The 15,798-nt window shown below is 42.1% G+C and overlaps 1 protein-coding gene across 7 annotated transcripts in view; it reads left to right on the forward strand.

Moving 5' to 3' along the window:
* The window catches only part of myt1b (myelin transcription factor 1b), a 57,129-nt gene that overhangs the window by 18,593 nt on the left and 22,738 nt on the right, over positions 1-15,798 (forward strand). For 6 of the 7 annotated variants that reach the window (XM_084721932.1, XM_084721933.1, XM_084721935.1 and 3 more), the window contains exons 3-8: positions 2,276-2,330; positions 5,223-5,253; positions 8,021-8,083; positions 10,075-10,466; positions 11,633-12,811; positions 15,080-15,214. In XM_084721932.1, coding sequence (XP_084578058.1) covers positions 2,276-2,330; positions 5,223-5,253; positions 8,021-8,083; positions 10,075-10,466; positions 11,633-12,811; positions 15,080-15,214 — 1,855 coding nt within the window. The remainder of the gene's footprint in view (positions 1-2,275; positions 2,331-5,222; positions 5,254-8,020; positions 8,084-10,074; positions 10,467-11,632; positions 12,812-15,079; positions 15,215-15,798) is intronic. The other variant, XM_084721934.1, reaches the window with a different exon arrangement.

Raw genomic sequence — 15,798 nt, forward strand, 5'->3', positions numbered from 1 at the left:
GCCTCACAGCCCCTTAATCACCTTTAATTTCAACCATTTCTCCGCTACTTTAAGCCAATTCTTTCAGCTTCACTGCCCGCTGGCTAGCCAGTTTTCACGCACTCTCAACATGTGATGTTATAGCTGATTCAAAATGTGGATTTTTACATTCTTTTTTTTTTGTTTTGTTTTGTTTGTTTGTTTGTTTGTTTGTTTTTTGGACAGCTACATTTTTTCTCAGCACAGAAGGAATGGCAAAAACAATAATATATAAAAAAAACAAATATAGAGGGGATCAAGGAACCAACGTTTGCTTGTGGTATCATCCAAGAAAAAACATTTATATTGATGAGAAATGGAAGTGGCACAAGAATAGATCCTTGACACACTTCACAACAACAAGGAGCTTGTTAACTTGTTTTAATGATATACTATACTAAGTTATCCTGTTCTTAAAAATATGTCATTGCATTATAACAGTAGTAGAATAGTAGAAACATAGTTAATTTATAGTTAAGTAACATAAAATGGAAACACTCATTTCAGTTCTGATATTCCACCACTGCTCCCGTTACACATGCATACAAAGCAGTGCAGCCAGTAAGGAAGTGGACTTTGAACTGCACACAGGCGAGAGCACAAAGGCGAGTGCACACACACATTGACAGAAAACTCTTCACTACACACTCGTCCGCTCCTCTTCCCACACAGCTCTGTGAGTGGAGCGCAGGAGTCAACTGCTCCCTTCAGGCCCGGGCACAACGCCGCCGCTTGTTGCACGACTTCTGCATCAACAGCACTCGATCAAAAGAGTCGAGACGGGAGCGGCGATGGTGGGGGGGGGGACAGAGAGAGAGAGAGAGAGAGAGAGAGAGAGAGAGAGAGAGAGAGAGAGAGGGAGGGGAGCGGGCGGAAGGGAGGGGCTTATGCCTGCACCTGTACCTCCGGCCAAACACTACACGCTAATGAATGAAGCGTACCCTCCTTTGGAGGAAAAAAAAAGGCCTTAACAACAACAACAACAGCGTGCTTCATCTTCCTCTCATCCCTCTCACCCTCCTTCTTTTCATAAGTAGTCTATTAGCAGGAAAGGGGGATTGCCAAATAGAGAGAGGGGGAAGGAAAAAAGAAGAGGAGACACAGGGCCCCCGTGTTTGAATCCCACTGTGGCACTGCCAACTTGACTATAGAGAGGCAACAAAGCAGCTAAGTGCCTGGGCAAGGAGAGGAAGGGGGGTGTAGGCAACTGGGGGAGAAAAGGGGGAGTGTACAGGAGACAGAAAAAGAGAAATAAAAAAAAAACATAGTCCAGTAATCAAAGCTAATGGCTCCATTGTGTCTAAAAAGCATCTGATAGCTTTAGAGTGCAGCGAGAGCAGCGCTGTGCGTGGAGAGGTGCTGCTGAGGAGGTGTGGCCGAGGGTCAGCGTGTGTGTGTGTGTGTGTGCCTGTGTGTGTGTGTGTGTGCCTGTGTGTGTGTGTGTGTGTGTGTGTGTGTGTGTGTGTGTGTGTGTGTGTGTGTGTGTTTGAGGCAGCAGGGTTAACACCTGCTCCTTTGTGGCTTAAAAGCCGAGCCAGGAGTAAGCAGCAGGCACACACACATGCACACACACACACACACACACACACACACACACACACACACACACACACACACACACACACGTCTCCTTAAAAGGGTTATTACCGTGGCTTTTTAGCAGCCTGTGTGTTTTTGCTTTATTATTATATTCAGCATAGTTATGATTGTCAGTCCCTCTGCTCACAGGGGCCGTGGCCTGTGCGTGCGCCGCCTGTTGCCTCTGCACAGCGTACAATCATGTGTACCATTCAGGTGCAGGAAATTACAGGGGGGAGCGATGGGTGATGTGTGCGGGGTGAGGGTGGGAGGGGAGGGGATTAGAAAAGTAGCTTAAACAACAGGGTTTGTTTTCCGTTTCCGCGTGGCGTAGCCTTTATTTCTGCCTCTCTCTGAGCAGGACAGCAGCATCTGGGATGAGGGACGAGGGATTTTGTGGGAATCGCAGATATGATCGTCTCTTTGTGTCAGTGTTACCTCTTCTGTGTTTCAATGGGAGCGTTCAGAGTGAGGGTTATTATAGCAGCAGCTCTTTTGAAGCACGGGGAGGACAATTAACTGTGGTGGAATATAGTGAGAGCATTGAGAAATCACCACTGATGCTCTCCTCTCTTCTTTTCTCTCTCTCCTTCTTTTCTCCTCCTCCTCCTCTGTCTTCACTCACCTCGCTCTCTCCTCTTCCCTGGATTTCTCTTCTCCCTCTTTCTCTCCATCCCAGATGAGTGTGGAGGGTGATGACAAGCGAACTCGCACTCGGTCCAAGGGAATCAGAGGTGAGTGTCTGTCACGTCGCTCCATCATGTCAGGCCCTGACTGGTAGAGGGATGGTTCACCTCAAAATCCAAAATACATATGTTTCCCCTGGCCTGTAGTGCTATTTATCCGTCCTTCTCTCTCTAATATAATGTGAATAAATGGCACTTGGCTTGTGTCACCCAAAGAGTCAAAATAAATATTCAAAACCAGTGTCTCTTTGCAAAAATCATGACCCAGTCATACAAGATAATCCACAGACCGTTTAACTTGCCTGGCTTGTGAGCAGTTTCATGTTGGAACTACTTTCTTTCTGTGGTATAATCTATTGGGCCCGCTTTCTTTTCTACTAGAAACAAAGCAAAAAAAGTAGTTCCTACATGGAACTGCTCACAACCCTGCCAAGTTAGGGACCGTCTTAAAAACACTTGCAAAATGACTAAAAGAGCTCTGCCCTGGACTCATCCTATTTTTAAAAATTATGTAGATTGACACAATTAATTATATAGAGATTGTGTATACATTATATACACAACCTCCAGTTTCTGAAGAAAAATCCTGCTGTATGGACCACAGACTATATATAAAGATGAATGATGCATCTTCATTTCCTCCTGCTGTACAAAAATGAAGCCAAAAGATCACAGATACGGGTGTTACCATCTTCTGGTGATGTCATTTGGAGCCACAGTCTGCACAGTAGTGATTGGTGTTGGAACAGTGGTATCAAGGGCAGGGCTCAGCTGCCAATCATGTTGTGAAACCTCCTGTTTACAGCATCAAATAAATAATTAAAACCAAACTGATGAGAAAAAATGAACAGTTGAACAGACATCAGTGTGATAAGAGCTACCTATAATGACAGAAACCATCTCTGTTTTTAGTTTGGCCCGTTTCCCATCTGCTAAAATGGAGGGGGTGGAGTTTATGACGGATACTCAGGGTTCCTACACCAGTCAAATTCAAGCACATTCAAGCATTTCAAGCAAGCAAGGTGCATTTTCAAGCTTTTCCAGCAAATTACAGTTGTGTTAAATTACATATTTTCATAAAAATATTTATTTCACATCTTTATCCCATGAAAATGCTATTGTGCTACAAAATAACCAAAATTATATTTTGTGATAGAACTCTAAGGAAAACGCAAAAAGCTGAGTTGTATTCATCTTGTGCTAAAGGCAAAAGCAGTTACGCTCTCTCTGACTTTATCAAACAAGCAAACTATTCAGCTAGCCAGCAGTTTGTTAGAAAAGTAATGCAATTCCAATTTCAAGCAGTTTCAAGTTCTTCATCCCAAATCCAAGCACATTTCAAACACTACATTAAAATTAAAATGTTTTCAAGGATTTCCAGCATCTGTAAGAATCCTGTATACTGCAGCGATCCACCAGGGGTTGATCCTGATTGTTTGGCTTCATTTCTGGAGAGCTGTCATGTTGTCCATCTTTATATGTCAATTGGAGTGAACAGTGAGCTACGCTGACTTGTTTTAAAACCTCCTGATCTATTTCTACCTGAACCAGTCACATTTTTACAGCTTTTATTTCAGCTCATGACTTTTTTCCATTTTTAAAGGTGGAGTTCCAGTGTAAAGCATGCTTTATTATGGGATTCATTAATGGACATTGTTTAAACATTATTTTATATATATTTGAACAACTAAACTAATACATGTACACATAAGGAGAAAAAGTGTCAGTAGAAAAAAAATGTACACAGAAAAAGAAGCAGTCGAGATGATTTCAACACCCACTTCTGATGTAATCCAAACAGACGCTTTTTTGAAAAATAAACAGATAAATATCTGTATATAAGTAGTGTGTGTGTTTGTGCTTATGTTTGTGTACATATGGACATGCAAGTGTGTATACAGTAAGGAAAGTATGTGTGTTTGTGTATACATATTGATGCATGTCTTTCTTTAAGTGTTTGTGTGTGTGTGTGTGTGTGTGTGTGTGTGTGTGTTTGATGTTTAGCAGCGAGACAGCACAGCAACAGTTCACAGGGCGTTCAGGAAGGCGTCCAGTCATTCCAACTGCATGATGAAAGACTGAGAAACTGAGATGCTGCATGCACACATCAGAGTGTGTGTTAGTGTGTGTGTGTGTGTGTATTTTGATATCCCAGCTCTTTCTGACATGTGATTAATGCATGTGATATGGGAGCCCAAACTGAATTCTCCAGGATCGTATTGTTTTCTCGTTTGCTCCAAATGAAAATAGGATATTTCTCCAAACTCATTCTATCGCTCAACTCCCAATCGATGCCTATAGCCAGCCGAGAGCGACGTGTGTATGTGTGTGTGTGTGTGTGTGTGTGTGTGTGTGTGTGTGTGTGTGTGTGTGTGTGTGTGTGTTGTTTGTGAGCGGAGCTTGATTTATGTTTTGAAGGCAATTACTATAAGTTGTCCCAGAAAGAGGGCTTGTTTTCTCCTGATGAAGGCAGTTTTCTTTTTAATTTCATTTTCCCAATTATGATAACTAAAGTGCAACAATTAATCATGTTTTATTGCTGAAGTCTGCATATAATTGTCACTTTTTTCTTAAACAGCACGATGCAAATTGGCTGATTTAGGTTTTCTCCTCTGTGTGTGTGTGTGTGCTTTTGTGTTTGCCTGTGTGTGTTTGTGCAGGCCGGCGCTTACACTCCTGTTTGTTCTGCTCTGGCCTTTGCGAACATGTGTTTGCGTGTGTGTAAGTTTGCATGTAGATCTGTGTGTGCGTTTGGAGTGTGTAGGTGTGCAGTCAGCCTCTATGAGGAAGCCTCATGGGATTCGTATGCATTTGTGATTTATTGATCTGAGTTTCTTTTAGCAGAGCGCCTTTCTGAGCAGTCGTTCACCTTTGTTCTCCCTCCCTGTATCTTTCTTCTCCTCCCCCCTTCTCTCCCCCCGCCCCCCCCTTCTCTCTCAGTTCCTATTGAGCTCGTAGGACAAGAGCTGAGGTAAGGAAACACCTTCATCTTTGTGCAAATCCCTTTCATAAAGTTCTTTTATGTGCACCGCAGAGCACCCCCCGGCTCTCACTATCAGTGCTGCTTTAGATGATGTTGTATATTATGATTCTTTTTTTTTATTTCTTATCATCAGCACTTCTCCACTCGTGGTCAGTGCCTCCAACAGGCTGCTATCGATTCCTCACAGCCTTTTGCTGTTTCCTGCTATGAACACATACAGTAGAGGCATTGAAAGGGGCGTATGATCTTTTTGCAATCCGATCGAAGGATGCAGCATGAGGAGAGAGGATGGTGAAGGGCAATGATTTGGTTTTTCTCTTGGTTCTCCTCTTCTTCATTCCCACCCAGATGGCAGCTTTCAAGGCCCCACCTAGGGTGTGGGCGATTTGACCTAAAATATATATCACTGTATTATTTTTATGTGACGGTGTTATATTACAGTATTATAAAATAGTAAGGAAGACTCCATTCAAAAACATGATTTTGTCTCTTTTCACTCTGTGTGTTCATTGGCTCCAAATAGGAATGAAAATGAGGTTTAGGCCTACATGTGTTTTGGAGTAGCCTGCTCAATAATGTTAGTTAATTAGTAAACGTAATGTGATTCCATTCGACAAGGGCTGGATTAGGTTTCTCAACATTTATTTGGCAGAAAACCAAAAGTATATAAATCACTAATTCTTAAAAACTGGGACAAAGCTGTATTTTGAGGGGATTTGGGTTTTTACTCCTCAATTATGCTGAAAAATATATTTAAAAAAATTAAGTTGACATCTTACAGAGTTGACAAAATGTTACATTTATTTAATTTCACAGCATAGTTTAAAACAAAATTCTTATTTAGCTTTGGTTTAGGACTACAGAGTTGACATGTTACAGTTGAGATGCATCTGATAGAAATGTTATTTAATGAATTTATCAAAAAATAGAACGTTTACTGATGCTTGAGCAGTGTTCGTCTTTTTTAGGACAGGGGTCCTTAGGGTACAGCTAACCATTTTTAAATCATGTTTTTATAAAAATCTGACAGAGTTGACAGAAATCTGGGCAAACATTTTCATTAAAAAAATGATTTTAAAACAAAGATGTTTATAACAGCACATTTTTATGCATGTTATTAGCAGGTGATTTTGAAAGTTTTTAACACATTTTAAAATGGTTTGAAGTTCTCAGTTCTTGTCTGTGACAAGGCTGTTTTCTGACAGAGCAAGTTTAGAAATTAGAATTAAAGCAAATCAAAACATTTCATAAATGACATATAGTTCATATGTATATAAATCCTTAAAGAATAAATTTTCACCCCAAATGATTTTAACTTTTATTGTTTCAGTATGACATGATTTGTCCCAGTTTGTCAAGATTTATATAAAAATATAAGTACATATAAGTAAATATAAGTACTATAGTCAGTGTACCTGACAGAGCATGTCTATCAGTACATTTACTTACAGCAGCAACAGACACACACATAAGCATGTATCACACAGCAGTGGGAGTTCCCCAAAAAGTAACAAGATGCCCACATCAACCCTCTACTCTGGTTATTTAACTGGCTTCAAGTGAGGCTTAACCTTTACACAGTTTCTCTTGACTGTCCCTCAACATTACAACATTAGTCCATCATCACCTCACCCTGTGGGAGCACAACAGTTACTAGCCACAGCCCTGCAACAGGTTAATATCAAGTTCAACAGGAAACAGTAAAGCAACTTAAAAATAGCAAAACTGACAGCTTCCATGTTTGCGCATGCATAACAGTGTTCCAGTTGTTGTGGGGACATTTCCATCAAAAATAAAGTTGATGCATTGGATATAATGTTACTGGGAATAATGTTAGATGAAGACTTTTGTGACGGTTCTTGCAGCCAACAGCAGAAAAAAATTCAAGGAGCAAGTGTATTCACAGCCCTCCGAGTACATATTATCACAGCCACAGTGAAGCACATTAGTTTTAACACGCTAAAACATTTATCACAGTAATGATGGTAAAATCCATGTTGTGGCAGAATGTGACTCTGGTGACGGTGATGAAACCGGTACACTGTCCACCCCTAGCCTCACCGGTCATGAAGTCCATTGTCCTTCTTCCTCTCCCTCCTCCTAAATTATTTTTCCATCCTCTCTCATTTTGTCACACTTCACCTGCGAGCATCGATCTGTGCTCGCCACTCCAAAATAACCTTTCGGTTTCTGGATTAAGAAAAAAGAAAAGCAGTAGGGAGGCCAGAGAGCAGCTCATTTAAAATGCAAATGCAGTATTTTTTAATAAGTGAAATTAATAATAAGGATAATTGGAGTAATAAAGGGCAATTGCTGGGGGAAGTTAATGAGAATTGAAATGAGCCGTCCTGAGGGGTCATAGCAACCTGAATCAGAGGAGAGAGCTGCTGCTGATGACTGGTGAGCAGAGCAGAGCAGAGCAGGGGAAATTACAGCAGGTCTCCGCTGATCCTTATCGCTCATACTAACAGGATATAGGCCAGGGTTGATGTACGACATACAATATTATGTTCTCCCCGGCTTGATGCCACCTGCATTCATGCATTATGTGTCTGTGCTGGACAGATGGGGGCAGGGAGGGGCACATATCTTTGTGCATGTGCATGTGTGCTCAGTTTGCATGTCTTTGCTTTGCTTTGTTTTGTTTTTATGTTAATTCACTTTGTTTACTCCTGTGGGGTATCATGGCTTCTGCATAGGGACTAAAATGCACCGTGTCTTAAACATATCTCTAACCTCCATCCATCCCATCCAGCTGCCCCACCCCTGGATGCAATGGCTCCGGCCATATCAGTGGGAGATACTCACGACACAGAAGGTAGGGCAGATTAAAAACCCACCCTCTGTCTGTCCTTCTTCTCTGTCTGTCTATCTGTCTGTCCTCCTCATCCTCTCTGCCCCGCTGCGTCTGCTTTGTGGACAAAACCACCTTTCACTGTTGTAAAGAAATAGTTCAACATTATTGGAAATTATTTGCTTTTGTAAGTTAGCTGAGAGGATGAATACCACAATCATGTTTCCACAGTAAGTATGAAGCTCCAGTTAGCAGCCAGTTAGCATAATTCAGCATAAAAAAAATAAATAAATAAATAAAAATCCACCAACTAGGACTTCTTAATCTCACAAGTTACATATAATGTACTTAGTGTCTCAACTGTAAAATGTGATTTTAAAGGAGCAGTGTGTAGGATTTAGTGGTATCTAGTGGTGAGGTTGCACTGTAATACAACTGCAGCCTCTGTAGAAGAGGACGTCAGTTGTAGTGACTGCTTCTGGCCAAGAAATAGTTGCACACATGACCATATAACTGCATCTTGTCGTTTTCATACCTTTTTACAGACAAAACAAACAGAACACGTTAGTCATTGTGCTTCAGTGGTGCTGCTTCTAGTATTTATGCTAAGCTAAGCTAACCAGTTGCTGGTTTAAAAGATTTCAAGAGAACATGACACAATAGATTTTTGAGTTTTGGACACGGCTCAAATTCTTTTACCAACTTCTAATCCTTGGTTGACATAATTTGCTTTTGCTCTTTTGATAAACTTAAATCTTTGAGTTTTAGAAATTTCCAAAAATGTATTGAAAACATTATTGAGTAAATTCATTAAAGTGAAAGTGATTGATGGTCAAAACTATTCTCAATTAAAACCATTTAATTTTTAGGCACCAAGATAATGACAAATTAGGCTCACAACTCACTGTGTCCAATTTTTGAGTTTCTAAAACTCAAGGATTTAAGTTTATCCAAAGAAGAAAAGTAAACTGTCTGATAGAAAGATTATAGGTTAAAAAAAAGTTTTTATTTCAAAATTTAAGAGTTTGAGTTGAGCTCAAAACTCAAAAATCTATTGCAGTAAGTTACCATAAATTTTGAATTGTCTCAACCAATTTCCCTTACACTGTAGCTTTTCTTAAGTGCAGTGCAGACAAGAGAGACGTAAGGTCAAAATCACAATATTTTGAGCTTGAGATGAGACTTCTGTACTGATTTTTTTTGTTACTATGGAAAGTGCAGGTGTTCATGATATGAGTAAGTTTCAAGGATACTGAAGGACCCCCAAAATCAGGTTGAAAATTTATTTCATTTTCAATAACCACGTGTCATAGAGAATAGCTTCTTTTGAGATTACACAAACCTCTCAGACCCTCTAAATCTACCCTTTCGTTATACAGTTTCCAGTGGACAGCAGTGAAATTTTTTTCAGGTTTTATTCCAGTTTCATCCTCCTTCCCTCCCCTCCTCCCTCCCTCCTTGTGTGTGTCGCGTGCCCTCAGAGACCCTGCGAGACTCGGGGCAGCTCACTGGCTTGTGACTCCTCTTTATTGAGGGGCAGATATTAGCTATCTGTTTACATGTGTATTCGTTCAGCGGGCAATTTCAGATGCACTTTGTTTATAGATCGTCCCTCAATCTCCCTCAGCGTCTCCCAGGTGAGAGTAAGAGGGAGTTTATTGGATTTCGCCCTCCGCTGCCTCGCCTGCCCGCCTCTCCATACAAGTTGTTCATTAAACGTTCCAGTCAATTGGCTGAGATTGGTTGTGATGTCTGAGTGAGCCGGCATGGCGCCCCCCCCAGGCCACATCTGTTGACTCATACTCTGTGCTGAAAGAGCTGCTTCATCCTTCTTCATGTCAAAACACACACACCCTCCATCATGCTGCTTAAAGTCACTCATGGACATGATGAGGTGCATGAGGCTTTATTGGATGTGTTTGAGTGTACTTGTGATTTCCAATTACAACCCTGCTTTGTATTCATGATCCTTTCCTCTCTGTTCTCTCTCTATCTCTGTCCTTCTTTGCTGTTAGTGTTCTGGGCTGCCCCATCGCCAGAAAGCGGCGTCTAGAGGAAGCCGAGGCCGAACAGGAGCAGGAACAGGACACAGAGCGGCCAGCCTCTAAGAGGAAGGCCCACCCCCTCAAACTGGCCCTGGACGAGGGCTTCAGCGCAGAAAGCGACGCCAGCAGTGAGGCTGAGGGTGATGGAGAGAAGGATGAGGAGGAAGCAGGAGAGACCAAGGAGCTGGAGGAAGAGGAGGAGGAGGAGAGGGAGGCAACTGTAGAGGAGGAGAGAAAGGAGATGACAGAAGATCCGACACAGAATGGACAGACAAATGGACAGCAGGACGAGACACAGGAGGAGGAAGAGGCGAGGGAAGAAGAGACATATCAGAGGGAGGAGAACAATGCAGCTGATGAAGGTACTGAAGACTTTTTCTACTGCAAATGTTAACCACCAAACTAAAATACAACTAAACTCAAGAGCTTTTCAAGCAATACTCTACGTCTAATCAGTTAGTCAACATCCACTTTGATTACTGATCAATCCTTTAAGTTCACTCATTGAACAAAGTGCCAAACAAGGGATGGGCAATCTGGACAAACAATAATTTAACAATCTATTTAATTGTAATCTCGTTCCACAATCTATATTGTGACCTTTTTTCTCAACTTTGAAATGCCCTGTAGACTAAAGCCAGCCTTGAAATAGCCAATGCATTTCTTCATTTGCAACAGTAAAACACAATATTCTATCAAAAACACTATGCATTTCAAAATGGTGATTAAAGTCTGAGTTTAATTTGAAGTTGCAATAGAAGAAAAAATAATATAATCATAAAACAACAATTTCCAAGTACTCACAAGCCAGTTTCATTGTTTACAATCCAACTACCCAAGGAAGAGCCACGTGAAGAAATTTGTCCTCTATTGCTTTGTTCACGTAGCATGATTAATGAGGTCCTCCGGTGATTTAGTATTGCATGCAAAGTTAAGGAATTCCAAAATTTCTAGGAGCAGTGCAAAGGCAACTGGACTTTGTTGAGTTTGTTGAAGATGTGTCACCTCTCCTCTGAAAGGCTTTATCAGTTCTAACTGACCAGTGAGGTGCCTAATTTAGGTGAAACATCCTCAAGAACCTCAAGTCCAGTTGTCTTTGTATATTTCCTAGACAATGGCCAAAATCAAAGTCGCTTGTATGGTTCAAGCTCAAAAATGCTGGATCCTACATTTCACATAATGCAACTCAGTAGCAACTCAAAAGCAATATCATAACCAAGCAGTTGCTAGATGTGAAGGCAAAGTCAAAGGTCTCTAATATTAGAAGAGGTGGGTTGCCGTACCTCCTCAGAGCCACTAGGGGCACTAGGACTTTGTGAATGGTTTCTCTCTGAAGAGACAAGCTGCTTTACATCTACAGACTGTGTCCCAGCAGGTGCTTTTTTATTTCATTGTAAGCTCACATTGAATGACTTAGCAGGCAGGAAAATGATGCCAGTGATGATGAAGATATTGCTGACACCAGCTGTACCTCACTGCATGACTCATGTTTTCCTCTGCTTTGACCTCTTCCTCTCTGTATCCACAGAAGAGGAGTGTGTGATCATTGAGTCTAAGCTCGGAGCAGCGCCACCTGCAGCCGAGTGTCAGTCTCCCTCTCACAGCGCAGAAGAGGTGGCCAACTCTCTCCTCCACCTCGGCCGAGTCTCCGATAACAATGCTCCAAATGTGGCCACTCAGCAGCCTGTTGCTATGGAGACTGAGGATGTCACGGTGGCAGCTAAACGGGATGAAGAAGAAGTAAAGGAGGAGCAGGAGGAGGGCATGAATGAGGGGGAAGAGGAAGAGGAGGAGGTGGCGCACAGAGTTGAAGTTTTGGAAGAGTCATCTGTTGTGCAGAAGGAGGCAGCTGAAGTGGAGGAAGAGGAGGAGGTGGAGCAGGAGCAGGAAGAATGCCCAAACAGGAGCCAGGAGAACCACCAATATGTGACAGAAGATGTCCACCATGAACAAATGAAAAATGGAGAGGAGGAGGAAGAGGTGGCAGTGCCAGCAGAGCAGGGTAATCCGACCGAAGAAGAAGAGGATGAGGAGAAAGATGAGGAGGACCGTAGGGAGATGAACCATATTCTGCCCGTTTCTGATGTGCCAACTGCCATCCGCACCATCACCAGCATTGCAGCAGCTCAGGGAACACTCATCGAGGCTCACGACCACAGAGCCAGTCCTCTGGAGGACTACAAATCACACAGGGCCAGTCCCCTCGGAAACTACAACACCCACAGGGCCAGTCCACTTGACAAATATGACTCTCATAAACGTAGCCCACTTCAGAACTACAAGGCCAGTCCTCCTCTAAGCTACAGCTCCCACAGGGCCAGTCCACTTGAGGACTACTTTCCCAATGTCAGAAGTGAGAACTACAAGCTCCACAAAGCCTCGTCCTCAGCCTCCCCCGACATTATCGAGGTGCGATCAGATAAGTCAGAGGAGAAAGACTTTGACGACATGGATGGGGACGATGAGCGCGATGACGAAGACAGCCTGTCTCAGCGTTCCACTGTGACGGACGAGTCGGAGATGTTCGACATAACCCGAGGGAACCTGGGCCTGCTGGAGCAAGCCATTGCCTTGAAGGCAGAGCAGGTGAAGCCGGCTGGGCCCAGAGAGCTGCTGTGCGCCCCAGATATACACCACCAGCGATACTTCACCATGGATGACAGGCCCAAGCACCTGGACGTCATCCGCAAGAGCTACTTCAGCAAAGGTAGGGCACAGAGTAGAAACTGAGAGGGGAGGGATGAAGCACAGCATGCACTGAGATGTGAAGGTCTCTTGTGGTAGGAAATACATCAAGAACATTTAGTCCACTTTATGTATTCATTTTATTAAAACTACGTTGTTGTGCTGCTTCATGCATGGTTATCACCTTTGTGGTGAATTCAAGGAACTGGTAGCATCTGAGACTTGATATTCACCTGCTGGTGCTATATTTTTTTCACAAGCTTTGACTGTCTTGTCAGCTTTGGAAAATAGTGAGTAGTGAACAACAATGGTGTAATCAGTGTCTTAAACATACTTACTTAGGTACAAACTTATACTTATACTATATATACTTAATTACATAGTTGCATGTTTACTCACATACTTACGTACTTACTTACCTGCTTGCTTACTTGCATACTTAATTACATATTAACTTATTTCCTTACTTTCCTACATACATACATACTTAACTTATTTACTTACATACCTACATACTTACTTATATACTTACTGACTTACTTTACTTATTTACTTAGGTACCTAAATACTTACTTCCATACTAACTTATATACTTACTTACATTCTTACTTACTTTACCAATTTAATTACATACCTACTTACTTACTTACTTACGTACTTATGTACTTACTTAAATATTTGTTTACTTACTATACTTATTTACTTACTTACCTATAGACTTACTCACTTACCTACATACATACTTATTTAGTCATTTACATACTTACTGACAGACTGACTTATTTACGTACTTACTTAAATACTTGCTTGTGTTACAGCAGCAGGTTATCCAGACATTGCATGGGAATGGTAAATGTGCATATTAACAGTAGAAGAGTGAAATATATATATCAATAGATGATATAAACAACAAATAAAAAATAATTAAATCTGTCAATAAAGACTACAATATAAATATATAATAATGTATATATATCAGTAGAATATCTATTGAAATATAGGATAACAGTAGGAGAACAATATGAACAAACTGTCCATGAGCACAGTTCTTGAAGGAGTCAGAAAACAGTGGACCTTGGTGGAGATGGAGACTATCAACCTGAGAGCTCTGATAGTTCTCTTGACACATATACTCACGTGTAGGTTCGTGTACATTAAATGATGTCCTACAGCAGCACAAGGTATCATGTGCTGAACTTAATGTTGGGAGCAGAGTGTACAAATAAACACAGTGTACCGATTAAACGGCGATGAGTCACAGAGCTCTGTTTGGATCCTCCCTTCTCCATTGTGGTGGCGATGAAGTGGTTCCAGCTGAATAGACTTCCATGAGGAGCTGAGAGGAAGTGCTCTAAGAGAGAGCAAGAAGGGACAACAGCAAGAGAGGGAGGGAGGGGAACACAAGAGAGATGACAACATGCTGGAGAGGAGGAGGAAGAGTGCAGGTTGTTCCACAGTCGGTGCTGGAGTGTTTGTTTACATGGCGCATGTGTTCGGGCCTTGTATTTCACAGTTGGCACGGTGCCCGCTTGTCATGCTCCTCACAGTATAGCAGTAGTGTGATTACATGCCTGCAAGTGCTGCCCTCTCCTTGGCCTCAACTCCCTCCTGTGGTGACGTTCCTGTTCTGCTCGACGCTAATTAGGAGATGCATGTCTCGTTAACATTCAATTTGAAGGCCAATAGAGCATCACACCATCCTCTTGCTCCTTTTTCCTCTCTCTGGTGCCACCGATACCGTCTGGCCTACCTCCAATAGCACTGGGGAGGAGTAGGCATCTTTAATTATGTGTAAATTATAGCAGTGTGATTTTTTTCCTGATGCATTTTCAGGTGTTGTTTGGTCCAACTTCCAAGATCCAAACAAGATCCTTGAAAATATCAGACAAGTGTAGCAAGGGAGTGGAAAATGAAAGTAGGTCGTCTTTGTTGGCGTTAACTTTGGAAAAAACTGTAATGTTTCATACATCTCACAGTATTTCATCCTTGAAAGCATTTACAGAAACACACAAATTGCATTTAGACTAATGCTTAAAACACATTGTGCATTTACTGAGATACATAAGACATGAAGAGCACATCCAGATGGTGTTGCTTTTGTACAGTTGTCTGAAATATGTCTAGATTTCACGCTCAGCCGAGCAGACCGTCTGATGGCATTAACCACTCGCTTTTGTCCTCCTTATTCGTCCCACCTTCCCTCCTCTCTCCTCTTTTCTCTCCTTCCTTCTCCCTGTCCCTCTCATCGCTTACGTTTCTCCTCATACCCTCCTGTCCTCCTCTACCACAGAGAGCAGCAGGCCAGAGAAGAGGGAGATCAAGTGTCCCACCCCGGGGTGTGATGGGACAGGTCACGTGACCGGTCTTTACCCCCACCACCGCAGCCTGTCAGGCTGTCCGCACAAGGACAGGATCCCCCCGGAGAGTGAGTTCTCCTCAGCTGCTTAGAAGATGAAAATAAGCACGGAGAGAAAGAAAAGTGACAACAAAGGGCATTGTGACAATGATAGAGACCCAGCACCTCTCCTCACTCTCAGAGTATTCACAGAAGTACCATGAGGTTTTCCAGAGTTCATGTCCCAGTTGCGACTCAGTAGCAGCTGGATATCTCACTTTGAGGCTGTTAGCATTACCAAGCTAATCACCAGACATGCAAAAGTTGACAGGCAAGAAAAGGCTATCAGGAGAACAAAATTTAATTGAGCCTTAGTTATTAGTTATATCAGAACTTGAGAGTATATCTTCATTGAAAGAAGAGCAAAGAACGGCAGCGAAGGCTTTTCTCCATGCAAAATAGGTTTTCACTCTTCTCTTCTCCTGACCAGTTTCAACAAGAGTTTGATCTGATTGTTTGAAGTTAGGTTCATCCAATCATCTGCCAAGTGTTTCTTGAAAGTGCCTGCCCTTTTCCAAACAGGTTCTAACTTCCCAGATGGTTCTGTGTAACAGACCATCAGGTTATGGCATTAGAGGATGTGGGCAAAACCTAACTATTTATTGTGCAAATTT

This window comes from Lutjanus erythropterus, chromosome 6, assembly GCF_056507025.1.
Source record: "Lutjanus erythropterus isolate fLutEry1 chromosome 6, fLutEry1.hap2, whole genome shotgun sequence".
In the NCBI taxonomy this organism is placed as follows: domain Eukaryota; kingdom Metazoa; phylum Chordata; class Actinopteri; order Lutjaniformes; family Lutjanidae; genus Lutjanus; species Lutjanus erythropterus.